Below are 13886 nucleotides of genomic sequence, written 5' to 3' on the forward strand. Positions count from 1 at the left end.
CATAAGGATATTAAGGTAGTGCCCACTTGTCATCCTTAGGATGTATCCAAGGGGCTGGAATGTGGCATACCTGGTTGAGAGCACATACTGCAATGCACAAGGATCCAGGTTCAATACTCTAGTCCCAACCTGAAGGGGGAAAGCTTTTCTTTTCTTTTTTTTTTTTCCCTTTTCTTGCCCTTGTTGTTTTATTGTTGTAGTTATTATTGTTGTTGTTGGATAGGACAGAGAGAAATGGAGAGAGGGAGGGGAAGACAGAGAGGAGGAGAGAAAGATAGACACCTGCAGACCTGCTTCACCGCCTGTGAAGCGACTCCCCTGCAGGTGGGGAGCCGGGGTTCGAACCGGGATCCTTATGCCGGTCTTTGTGCTTTGCGCCACCTGTGCTTAGCCCACTGTACTACAGCCCGACTCCCGGAAAGCTTTTCAAATGGTGAATTAGTATTAGTATTCAATTGATAAGCAGAAAAAAATTGTGGACAATCAAATATCATTCAGTCCTGAAAAAACAGGAAATCCTTATATTTGAGACAACATGAAGATGCCTTGGGGTAGTTCCTTAAGTGTGGTTAGCAAATGAGGAATATTAAATAAAGGGGCCAGGTGGTGGTGCACCTGGCTGAGTGCACATGTCACAATATGCAAGGACCCAGGTTCAAGCCCCCAGTCCTCACCTGCAAGAGGAAAGTTTCATGGAGTCATAAAGCAGTGTCAGTGTGCAGGTACCTGTCTCTCTCCCTTCTGTCTCTCTTCCTCTCTATCACCTCCTTATCTCTCGGTTTCTAGCTGTCTCCACCCAATAAATAAATAAGGATAATATTAAAAATTAAAAAATGAATATTAAAAATGAAAAATCAAACAAGGGAAGCTGGACAGTGTTATACCCGGTTAAACACACATATCACTAAGCATGAGGACACAGCACAAGGATCAAGGTTCAAGCCTCAACTCCCCACCTTCAAGAGGGACATTTCACAAATGGTGAAGCAGGTATGCAGGTGTTTCTCTTTCTCTCTCCCTCTCTACCTCTCCCTCCTTTCTCAATTTCTATCTGTCCTATCCAATAAAATGAAAAAAAAAAAAAACACATGTTACCATAAGCAGTGGATTCATAGTGGTGGCACCAAGCCCCAGCAATAACCCCAGAGGGAAAAGAAAATCAAACCTTGGAAAAAAGATAATACAAGTTGGTTATCAGGGATTGAACATCGAAGAAAAGAAGAACTCAGGATATAAACTTGAAATTATTAGAAAAAATATGTACTAATATGTAGTATGCTGGCTATAAACAATGCGAGTGTATTATAACAATTAAACTAACTGAACTAAAGTCTTGGTAAGTTTCATCACACACACAAAAATAATAATTTTGTCATATGATGAAGCTATTATTACTCTAATAGTAATTATTATAATATAAAAAGTCTGTTTCTCCAATACTATCAGAAAAAAAATGACTTGGAACACTTCACCAGAACATTCAAATAAGAGGAAAGAAAATATTGATTAATAAAAAGTCTGATGTGGATATAAATCTTGGAAATATATAAAATAATTAGAAAATATTTTCAAATTTTACTACCATGGAGGATGAAATAGAATAGCACCTTTCTTAAAGGTTGTTCATCTAGTAAGAAAAGGAAGCTTTCAAAATATTAAAATATATGTGCTCAATCTGGGAAATTTCACAATATATGTGATTTTTTTCCTAAAATGGTATCCTATTTCCTTTCAATAACAGTGGAAATTAACTCTATTTAAGATTACCTTTTTAGGGTGGAGGGTAGATAGCATACAGGTTATGCAAAGAGACACTCATGCCTGAGGCTACAAAGTCCCAGGTTCAATCCCCCTCCCCCCCCTACCACCATAACCCAGAGCTGAGCAGTGCTCTGTTTAAAAAAAAAAATGAGGAATGAGGAAACTAAAAGAAGCTAATTATGTAGGAAGGGGCTACTGAAAACTGATAAAATATTTAAAAGTACAAAGAAGATAAGAGAAAATTGAATAAGATCTAGATACTAAATTGTTTCAGGACTTTTATAGTATGTCAGGCACACTGATACATGCAGTTGAGTCACTGATGAGTTAGAAGGGTTAAAAATTCCACAAAATATTAAGTTCAAAAAGGGAAGGACATGGGGATGATAGTGATTATTTTAGGAAAGGAGTAAATAGCTGTAATAGGACTCTTCACTCAAAAGAATAACCTATGAAGAGAAATACATAGTTCAGCCTTAAATTCTTTAAAAAATTTATTTATTTATTTATTTATTTATTTATTTATTTATTATTGGATAGAGACAGAGAACATTGAGAGGGGAATGGGGCTATAGAGAGGGAGAGAGACAGAGAGACACCTGCAGACCTGAGCTCTCACTATGAAGCTGCCCCCTGCAGGTGGGGTCTGGTATTCATAAACCATATGGAAGCTGATGTAGCTGAAATATGAAACATAATGATACCTATGTTCCTTTTAGCACATGCAAATAGGCTGTGGAAATAAAGGAGAATAAGAAGTCTTTTAAGAAGCTGACACATAGTAATCGCTCTGAACCTTAGCTATTATAACTAGAAAATTATTTCATACACAATAGATATAGCATATGCTACATGAGTATATGAATTAAACAAAACCATGAATACAATGTACTATTAATATTCTTTGTAAAAGGTTGGTTCTTTTCCTGGGATATTAGAATTGTATAATATCCATCCAACAGACAACTGTGGCCAAAACCTGCTCTAACCACAGAAAATAGTAGAAACTGAGTTAACACTGTCCTTTTTACACATTATCTAAGTTTAAGTCTAAGAAACTTTCATGTGTATTCCGGTTGTTCAATGACACCTAATAAACTCTGACCAGTAAACAGTCTTTGTGATACAGCTTAATAGAGCAAGTTTAATAGAGCAATTCCTAGGGCTATCTGAAACTTTACAAGAGGACAAGTACCAGGAAACAGCTGGTTGATTTCAGGAACAACTGTCATAGTGTTATTTAAAGACTTCATAAATCTATGTCCAGGATAGAAGCTGATAAGAGAAGGAAGGCAGGAAATGCAGTTGGAGAGAGAATAGATCTAGTCTGAAGTTTTCTACAAAGTCTTCTCTACATGAAATACTACCACTGGATAAATACTAATGAAATCACACAAAAAAATAGACAAATATGGCATATATATTGACTTGTAAGAAAGAAAAAAAAATCATGCTGTATTTTTCTGTTTGACTGTGGGTCATCCTGGGCTCTCCGCCTCCCTGGCCCCTGGCAGCAGAGGCTGGGGTGGCCCCTGAGAGTCCTAGGGGGGGCCCTGGTGATGAGGGTGAAGTGTGTGAAGAAGAAGAAGAAAGCACATGACCAGCTCCAGGAGCAGCTTCATGGACGATAAGTGTATTGGTGGGGTACAAGTAGATAGATATATCCAAAAGGTTTGAGAGAGGTTAAGTAATCATTAAGCCATACACACAATGCAAAGTTAAATCTAGCCTGTCAGTTGTTTGATCTTAGCTAGGAAGTTATCATACAGGATCTGGTCATGAGCTCATGATGCATAGGCAGGCCTTTTTCTCTCAGGGGGGATTACAAGCACCTTCAGGCAGGGGATGGGGAGATGGGCAGTGGAACAAAGTCAGAATATTTGTTGTGGGTTTCGTTGGCCCTACACAGTAATTCATGGCTCTTGTTCAATGGGAATGGGATGGGGAAGCATGTACTGGAAGGTACCCCGTTTGGAAAAACCCATGGATCATAAGTTCATGAGGTCAGGAGGACTTGCCTACCACCTCCTCCCACCCCCTAGAAGGGGGGGGGGGGAACTTGGGGTCAACCCAATCAGATTCTCATGGAAATAATGGCTTGGACTTCCCAGACAGTGGGCCCTTTCCCCACATCTGTCTATGCAAAAAGGCCTCAGGGTTTTTCCAACCACTCAAAATAAATCCCAGACTTCATTTTGCCAACAAGTTACACAAAAGAGTGCTTTAATAGGTTCACATCATGGGAATTTCTTTGTTATTTTTGTCTTTATATCAATTAGCATGGCCAACTAGATCAACACTTAGTAAAAAGGTTTTTAATTATTGTTTGAACTCATTATTATCACCAACTACACATTTTACCTTGACCCTTTATTGTACAAAGAGGTATTTCACCACAGTCTGTGTCTTTTTAAATTATTTTATACTCATTAATTAAATAGCCAACAACTGGGTCATTCTGTCAGAAGTTGAAGGAAACAGAAGTAATATTAAATTCTTAAAGAAAATACAAATGAGTGGGGTCATTTTGAAATCATAGACAGAAAAAGGTGAAGCATTCACCAAGACTATGCAGAAATCTGAGTTACAATCAGAAAAAGTCAGTACAAATAGCCTCTGAAAAAAAGAAAGTCACAGAAAGGTAGATCAATAATGCTTTTGATGAAATGCTAGTAAATTATAGGATTTACCCAAGAAAGTAGTCATTGGAAGCTCTAGAGAGGGCAGTTTTTGTAGAGTTGTGAGAAAAACCAAATTGCAGAGCTTAAGGGGATTGGTGAAGCAGTCATGGTAACAGAGGTCTTTGATAAGAAAAATCCCAACTAAGAACAACCATTCTACTATGGATTACAGGAATCATCGGCAGCTCAGAAACAGGAAAGACTGTAATTATCTTCATGTTCATTTTTAATCCCAACAAATGTTTTAAATGAATTCTGTTTTTTTTTAACAATTAATTTTCAATGGGTTCAGCATTATCAGTTTGTTAGAATTACAAATAAAAGCATCCACTTTGCATCCTGTTCACATTGTATTGCTTGGATGCACTAGATCAGAATTTTTATTTCTTTCTTGACTCAACAAGACAGAAGAGAATATTTGAAATGTCCAGTGTCTTTGTGTGTGTGTGTGTGTGCACATACGCATGTATGTCCAAAGAAATTTTATTTTTTTTAAATTTTATTTAAGAAAGGATTAATTAACAAAACCATAAGGTAGGAGGGGTATAAATCCACACAATTCCCACCACCCAGTCTCTATATCCCACCCCCTCCCCTGATAGCTTTCCCATTCTCTATCCCTCTGGGAGCATGGACCCAGGGTCATTGAGGGTTTGGCCTCATATGTTAACTCTCTTTTCAATCACCAGGTTCCAGATGCCAAAGAAATTTTCTATGTACTATTATCATTAGCTGCTAAGCAGTTCTAAGGACGACTAATAATTGTCCTTTTCTTTATCAAATACTTCCATAGATCTTTAGTGCTATGGCTTACCAATGCATAAAGACAGATTAAAAGGGAATCATCACAAGTGTATATAAAATTACTAAAGTAATCCTCTTAGATAGAAGGTCAGGGCTCAGAGATTTAAAAGTTTATTTATGACCTTTGCTAGTGGGAAATTACTGTTGAAACAAGAAAGAAAAGATGTGATTTTCAAACCTCTCCTTTACAACTAAATTCAGCTGGGCAATCAAGAATCCACAGAGCTATTCACCATCAGAAAAGAGGAAACAAGAAACAAATGTATAAGTACAACTTATAAAAAGACACAGCCGGGAGTCGGGCGGTAGCGCAGCGGGTTAAGCGCAGGTGGCGCAAAGCACAAGGACCGGCGTAAGGTTCCCGGTTGGAGCCCCCGGCTCCCCACCTGCAGGGGAGTCGCTTCACAGGCGGTGAAGCAGGTCTGCAGGTGTCTATCTTTCTCTCCCCCCCGCTCTCTGTCTTCCCCTCCTCTCTCCATGTCTCTCTGTCCTATCCAACAACGACAACAACAATAACTACAACAATAAAACAACAAGGGCAACAAAAGGGAATAAATAAATAAATAAAATAAATATTAAAAAAAAAAAAAAAGACACAGCCAAGAGTTCATCCGGACATGACGTTGAGACTGTTTAAAAAAAATTTTTTTTTCACTGAAATAAACACTTTTCTTCCTTGGGGCTGGAGATGTCACCCAGCAACAGGTAATATTTTGTGAGGTACTGGGTTCAACTCCCCACATAATGAGGTCAGCACTGACAAAAATGAATAAAACTACATGAACTTGGAGCATAATGAACTATCTCTCTCTCTCTCAATTTAGTTTATTTATTTTATTTTTAAATTTTGTTATTTTTCATTACTTGATAGAGACAGAGAAATTGAGAGTGGAGGGGGAGATAGAAAGGAAGAAAGGCAGAAAGATACCTATAGCCCTGTTTCAGCACTCATAAAGCTTTCCTTCTGCAGATGGGGACCAGGGGCTTAAACCTAGGTGGTTGTACACTGTGATGTGAGTGCTTAACCAAGTGCGCCACTTCCTGCCCCCCCCCAAAAAAAAAAACATTTAAACCTGAAGCCACATAGATGGTGAAACTGACTTGCCTCTCTTTTTTTATTTGAGAGCTAATGGTTTATCATATAGTTGTTGACACAACAAGAGGAATGTTTCTCATTTAAGCGTGATAGAAGTCTGCAAAACATCCTCACCTCTAACTTAGGTTTGTTCTCTCCAAGTGGATTCCAAAGTACCCCCTACTCCCAGCCCCTCCATGCCCCTGCTTCCTTCCCCAGAGTTCTTTGCTTTGGTGCAATCCAGTTTAAGTTTTAGTCTGTGTTTCCCCTTTCTGTTCTTATTTCTTAAGTTCTGTCTGCTAGTGAGATCATCCTGTATTCATCCTTCTCTTTCTTGCTGATCTCACTTAGCATGATACCTTTAAGCTCCATTCAAGATGAGTTAAAGGAAATGTCATCTTTCTTAATCATTGAGTTGTACTCCTATATATGATTATATCATACTAAGAAAGTTGTGATCAATATTTAAATATCGATCACAACTGTTTCAGTCACTCGTTGCTATCTTTCTTCCCTTTTCTTTTTAATTTTTTAAATTTATTTTATTTATTTATTTATTCCCTTTTGTTGCCCTTGTTTTATTGTTACAGTTATTATTGATGTTGTTGTTGTTGGATAAGACAGAGGGAAATGGAGAGAGGAGGGGAAGACAGAGAGGTGGAGAGAAAGACAGACACCTGCAGACCTGCTTCACCGCCTGTGAAGTGACTCCCCTGCAGGTGGGGAGCCGGGGGCTTGAACTGGGATCCTTAACAGTGACCCTAGCGTCTTGTGCCACGTGCGCTTAACCTGCTACCACCTGACTCCCCTTTCTTCCCTTTTCTATATCTTTCTCACACAAAATATTTAAAAGTAACTAAATAAAAAAGTAGACTTGGGAGGTGACTCAGTGTTAGCTCACGTGTAATATGAGAACCTGATTTTTTTTTTCTATTCTTTCTTTTTTTTTTTTTCTTCTTTTTTTTCTACCAGGGTTATGTCCAGGACCTGATGCCTGCACTACAAACATATTGCTCCCAGTGGACATTTTTTATTCTTTTTTTTTTTTTTAAATTTTTATTAGGTAGGACAGAGAGAAAGAGAGAAAGACACCTGCAGACCTGCTTCACGCTCATGAAGTGGACCCCATGAAGGTGGGGAGCAGGACTCCATCCCAGGCCCTTGCGCTTGGTGATTATGTGCCTTAACCAGGTGAGCCACCGCCCAGGCTCTGGTTTTTCTAGCACGACACTAGAGATACTCTCCCTTGCTATCTCCACTCTAACGGTCACATAGTAATCTCAAATCTGTACAAAAATCAAAAAGCTTATAAAGTTTTAAATAAAAGACAAGCATAAAGGATGTTCAGTAAAGCAAGAGGAAAAAGTGATAAAATTGTTTCTGAAAATTAAATTGAAGATCTTATTATACACTCTACAAGATGAAATCAGTGAGAAAGATAAAAATGGAATTATGTGTATGTTGTGATTAAAATTTATATTATATATCATACTTGGTTTAATTTTCTAAACTAAGTATCAGCTGCATACCGATATATATATACTAAAAGTGTTTATGTTTCTGCACTTGTGTGTGCATATCTAGTTGCATAGTAAAACTGAGGGAGCCGGGTGGTAGCATAGTGGGTTAAGAGCAGGTGGAGCAAAGCGCAAGGACCGACAGAAGGATCTGGGTTCGAGCCCCTGGTATCACATCTGCAGGGAGTCACTTCACAGGCGGTGAAGCAGGTTTGCAGGTGTCCATCTTTCTCTCTCCCTCTCTGTCTTCCCCTCCTGTCTCCATTTCTCTCTGTCCTGTTCAACAACAATGACATCAATAACAACAACAGGAGTAACAAAAGGGAATAAATAACTAAATATTAAAAAAATAAAGAAAAACTGAGAGGTAGTTAAAAGATACTTTGAGAAACTTCTAATCTGATAAGCTAAAATATATGTGTGTGAAATTTGAAAATGCAATGCAAACACATAATGAAAAGAACATTCTTTAGTATACAACCTTCCTTTTATCCCCTACTATTCCATGTATTATTCATGAGAAATGTCAAAACATATTAAATATAAGCCTTATGTACAATGTTGTTTATTTACCTGTTAATAATATACTAGAAACACGATGACTGGGGGCCGGGTGGTGGCACACCTCACCTGGTTAAGAGCACATAGTACCAAGTACAAGGTCCTGAGTTCTAGCCTCCAGCTCCCCACCTGCCAGGGGAAATGCTTCACTAGCTGTGAAACAGGTCTGCAGATATCTATCCTTTTCTCCCTCCCTCTATTCCCCTATCCTCTCTCAAATTCTCTCTGGCCTGACTAATAGAAAAAAAAAAACCTTCCAGGAGCAGTGGGTTCATAATGCTGGCACTGAGTTCCAGGAAAGAAAGAAAGAATGAAAGGAAGAAATGAAAGAGAGAGAGAGAGAGAGAAAGAAATAGAGAGAGAGAGAGAGAGAGAGAAAGAGAGAGGACGATAAAGATGACTGTAGTTGACATCCTGCTTATCCCAGTTCACCTGCAGCTGGTCAGATCTCTGCTCCCCCTTCTTCCAACAGCACTTTCTTCCCAGGTCTCCACACTTAAATATGGGATCAAGGAATATGTTTTCATTTAAACGAAACTGTCACAATCAATAATGTATTTAATTCCATGGTAAAGTATCAGTCCTAGTGCTTCCTAATCCTGGTGTGGAGGTAGGGATGAAGAAACTATAAAATTTGAATGCATTATGTTAACTAATCTTCAACTACTTATTAATTTATATCTTTTTATATAATACAGTCACTCTCAATGATGTTATTGATATCTGCTTAGATATGATAGTCATCACATGGAGTATGCATTACAGAATAAACCATATATAATTTTATTACTGAATACAAAACTCACTATAAATGAGAAAAAACAAAAACCAAAATTTTCAAGTAAAGATGTAAGTATAGAATATTCAAATACTAAACAATATATTTTTCTTATACAATGTCAACTACATGGATAATACTAGACTATTCCTTTTCAAAATATATTTATTTGTGAATGGAGACATAATAACTGAGAGGGGAGGGAAACAGAGAGAGGGAAAGAGACAGAGAGACAACTGCAGCCCTGCTTCTCCACTGGTGAATCTTTCTCCATGCAGGTGGGAACCAGGGGTTTGAACCTGGGTCCTGGTGTACTATATAATACGTGAACTTGACCAGGTGCACCACCACCTGGCCCAGAATATTCTATTTCAAGACAAGGTATTTAAGCAAGAGGTTTCATTTTTTTTTTTTAATTTACAATTCCTGTACTTAGTTAAGGAGAGGCACAGAAAATTAAGAAAATTGTTTCCCATCACAGAAGACTGCTTTCTACACCCTTACAAACACACACTTTATTATTAATTGACTGGTACCCTGGCATCTTGTAATGTGGATTTCCCATAGTAAAACACCATTATCAATTATGCTATGATTGACTTGAGTCAGAAAGTGAAAACTCCCACACAAGAGACACATGAGACTGAACCCAGTAGAAAGCTCTATGGGTATAACTGACTTCTTCTTCTTCTAGCGTTTGCCCTTCTTCTGTAGCCAGTCAACAGCGTCAGGTTGAGCCTGATGTAAAGTTTCGAGACCTTTGAATAACCGACTAAATCATTTCTAATGAGCTTGACAATGAATCTGTCTTTCTAAAATGACTGATTTGTGAACGGGAACACACTTAAAAGGTTGAATGTCAAATCTTTTACAGTTTTTGAGTGTTTGTAAATAAAACAGGGACAGACGAAATAATGCAACATAAAGTGCTAATATTAAAATAACTTCTGTAGTCTACTTTTGACAATTCTGAGATTTTGGGCTATGCAAAATTTTGATATTTTTTACAGTCCTGAGCTTTATTTAATACTACTGTATTGAAGGATTATTAAATAGCGATGCTTTTTGTCACAGTAATTAAATACTTGCTTAATAAAATGAATGTGTTCAAACAAGGGTGTTGAGTCAAATTTTCTACTCATTGCAATCCTCATTCAGGAACTTTAAGGAAGATGGGATTAGACAGAAGGTGAAGGAAAATAGCACATGGTCTCATTTATAAGTATAACTTTAAAAACAAAGAGTGAAGGTCAAAATGCAAGGTGAAACTTGGACTACACCCTGTGGCTTGTTACAGCAAGGCCAAGGACTTAGGAGAAGGGAAACAGAGGAGTAGAACTGAGTTTGCTCTGGGAACACAATGTTGCTGGAGGCCCAGGTTGGTGATGGATTTGGAGTGGCCTATCACAGAAGGATGAGAAATTCTCTCCATGTAAACAAACTACCTTATCTATTATTATTTCCCTACTGAAGACACTAAATTCATTAGATGCCACTTTCATAAGATTCTTTCAATTAAGGTAAGTCATTATTGCACAGTCTTTAATTTTTTTAAGGATTCTATAGTCTATATTCTAAAAAGTATTTCTACTTGAAACTCTAGAAAGAGTTTATCAGTCTTACCATCATCATACTGGCCCATGCAGATTAAGAAGAGAGAAGCAAGAATAAGCCCTGAAGCTATGCGTTTGCAGAGACAAAACCGTAGTAGCATCTTCTATCAAATCCAACTCAGGTTTGATCTGGAATAAATAAGAAGAAGAAAGAAATATGTGACACAAGCATTAATCTTCGACAGGTAAATACAACTGTCAGAACACCTAACATCTCTAATTACATCATAGTTAATTACTATCCTATGCCATCCACTACCAAAGTAATATTCTTGTTTAATGCTCTGGAACTACATGAATTTTCAAACACTGTTTTTACTTATTTTTTTTTTAGCAAGATAGGTTTTCTGTTCTTTAGTTTGTATGTGAGTTTATTTCACCCAGAGCATAAAATACAACTTATTCTACACTCTAAGTTTACCACCTAGTTGCTAGCATGCTATTAAAAAATTCAAATGCATCTTTGTTCTTTGCAATTAATAAAAATAATACTTTATGAATCAAAACACTCTTTCCTTGCTACTAGAATGAGAAAAAAAATAATGAACTATGTCACATAAGCCTAAGGATAAGCCATATATTTTTACCCCATCTGCCTTTTGACATTAATTTATTTGTTTTCTTTGCACTCTCCCAGCTGGCAAAGCAACTGAATAAACTATTAGTGAACCACAAGTACACCAGACAATCCCGTTGAAAGCATGTTGAAAGTATCTTTGCAAACTGAGGCAATTATTCACATGGTATACTTGGAGTTTTCCTACTATTGGTCAAGCTAGAACTGGGATAGACATTTTGCATCTCTTATTCAGAGGCTCCAAATGCAAATGCCTAAGGGAACAAACTGACAAAAGGAATGCATTTGGCTAAATAGACAATCAACATGGGAAAACTGAGTCAAAATGCATGCAGGCTTTGTCTGCAGGGACCAGCTGGTTTTCCTCTTAGACCAATGGTTGTCCTGTGGGAATGCCAATCAGGAGTGTCATGTATTTCTTAGAAGATGGTGGAAATCCCCAAACTTCTGTGTCTGACTGCCCAGTATTTCAATGAAAGTTCAACCTCGTTTTAAACTGAGGATTTATGGCACGCCGTGTGTGTGTGTGTGTGTGTGTGTGTGTGTGTGTGTGTGTGTGTTCAGATGTATTCAAGTTTAAGACTTTGGCCTAGAATTTCCCCTTCTACACAGTGTGCATAAAAGGTAAAAAGGAAATACTTAAATATTGCTTTAGATATTTCTGACTCCATCCATATTACAATTTTCCTTTGGTTTTCTTGTACCTGAAAACCAGCATTACCAAGCTCCACAGCTAAAACACTATCACTGGGATACAGGAAATGATTACTGTAAAAAATGGCAACTAATCCCTAGCACTGCAAAAACGGTATCATCTGTTTTCCATCCACACCATGCCTCGGCCTCACGTGAGCTTAATGTGCAGCTTGGCGATACGAGAATCCGGCATGAAGCCCAGCCAGTCTATCTTGGCGTTACTCTCGATCGCACTCTGTCATTTCACGAACATCTCATAAAAACTGCAGCGAAGGTGGGCGCGAGGAACAACATCATTGCAAGACTGGCCAGCTCCTCATGGGGCGCGAGTGCTTCCACACTATGATCATCCTCTCTGGCATTATGCTATTCCACTGCAGAATACCGTGCCCCAGTATGGTTCCATAGCCCCCATGTCCACTTGGTCGATTCCAAATTATATTCCTCCATGAGGATAATTTCTGGAACCATCCGTTCCACCCCAGTTCCATGGCTGCCAGTTCTCAGCAACATCACCCCGCCAGATATTCGTCGGGATGCGGCATCATCTAAGTTCATTTCCCACGTCTATGCTCGACCGGACCTGCCAATATACGCGGATATCTTCGCCCACCCTGTCCAACGCTTGACGTCTCGTCACCCAATCTGGTCCCCTACGCCTATACTGAACTTCTCTGTTCCAGACTCTTGGAAACAGAGTTGGCAGTCAGCTGAGGTCAAGAACAAACACCTCATCACAGACCCCTGCAAGCGTCAACCCGGCTTTGACCTAGCACGTTATGATTGGGCCCTGCTCAATCGTTATCCAACAGGCCATGGCCGGTGTGCCGCTATGTTCCATCGCTGGGGAGCCAGAGACGACCCGAACTGCCCCTGCGGCTACAGACAGACTATGACCCACATAGTCAACGACTGCCACCTCTCCAGATTCAAAGGAGGTCTCGAAAGTTTACATCAGGCTCAACCTGACGCTGTTGACTGGCTACGGAAGAAGGGCAAACGCTAGAAGAAGAAGAAGGAAATGAACACAGGGAGCTGGTGCTTCCTAGGCGCCTAGAAAAACAACAGGCCATTTATATGTAAGGAGCCAGCCTGAGAAGCCCCATGGACTCATGCAAGGAAGAAATAAGGGAACAGCAGGCTTAGAAGTGATATTGACAGAAAGGGAAAAATATATAGAGAATTCAAAAGACTTTGCCTCTGGTGGTCCAGAGCTCCCACCATGCCCCCCCCACCACATCCACAGGAGAATGATCAGCTGTAATGTATATAGCCACATGGAATGGGCTGGTCTCAGCAGAGACAGCAGATGGGAGGTAAAAGGAGATAGAAAAGGAGGTGGGTGTGGTAAATAGATTTTGGATGGAATATCCTTGTCCCCACTTTATATAATTTGTAAAATTTTTTTTGTTTTGTTTTCAATTAGTTTTAATAATAAAAAAAACATGGCAAAAATGAAGCTATAGGTCTCTTTAGGCCTATGGGTAGGTGAAACAAACACACTTCTATTTTCTTTGACTCTATTTCACAACAGTCTATCCATTTCACATTCCTCTTAGTTTTTAATATTAGGTTTTTACAAATTATTATTTTTTTGCTACTGACTCCCATTATTTAGTTTCATGTAATGATTATCAAGATTAAAAAAAAATCCAATGGCCATACTTTAAAATCATTAAATTTATTGCTATTGTTATATCTCCTGAAATGGAACTCAGAACTCTGATTTTCACTTTTCCTGCTAAAGAATCAGAGTTTTCCTTTTGAAAACATCACAGCAAAATCTGAATACAGCTCATTTAGGGTAGATAAAGTACTCAGTG

General features: G+C 38.6%; 1 protein-coding gene across 2 annotated transcripts in view; it reads right to left on the minus strand.

Annotated features, from left to right (window-relative positions):
* LOC132538024 (protocadherin-15-like) overlaps positions 1-13886 on the minus strand; it is a 406474-nt gene that overhangs the window by 188459 nt on the left and 204129 nt on the right. For both annotated transcript variants that reach the window (XM_060189227.1, XM_060189168.1), the window contains exon 2: positions 10801-10919. In XM_060189227.1, the coding sequence (XP_060045210.1) occupies positions 10801-10891 (91 nt within the window). In that variant the 5' untranslated portion in view covers positions 10892-10919. The remainder of the gene's footprint in view (positions 1-10800; positions 10920-13886) is intronic.

This window comes from Erinaceus europaeus, chromosome 1 (assembly GCF_950295315.1).
Source record: "Erinaceus europaeus chromosome 1, mEriEur2.1, whole genome shotgun sequence".
Taxonomy (NCBI): domain Eukaryota; kingdom Metazoa; phylum Chordata; class Mammalia; order Eulipotyphla; family Erinaceidae; genus Erinaceus; species Erinaceus europaeus.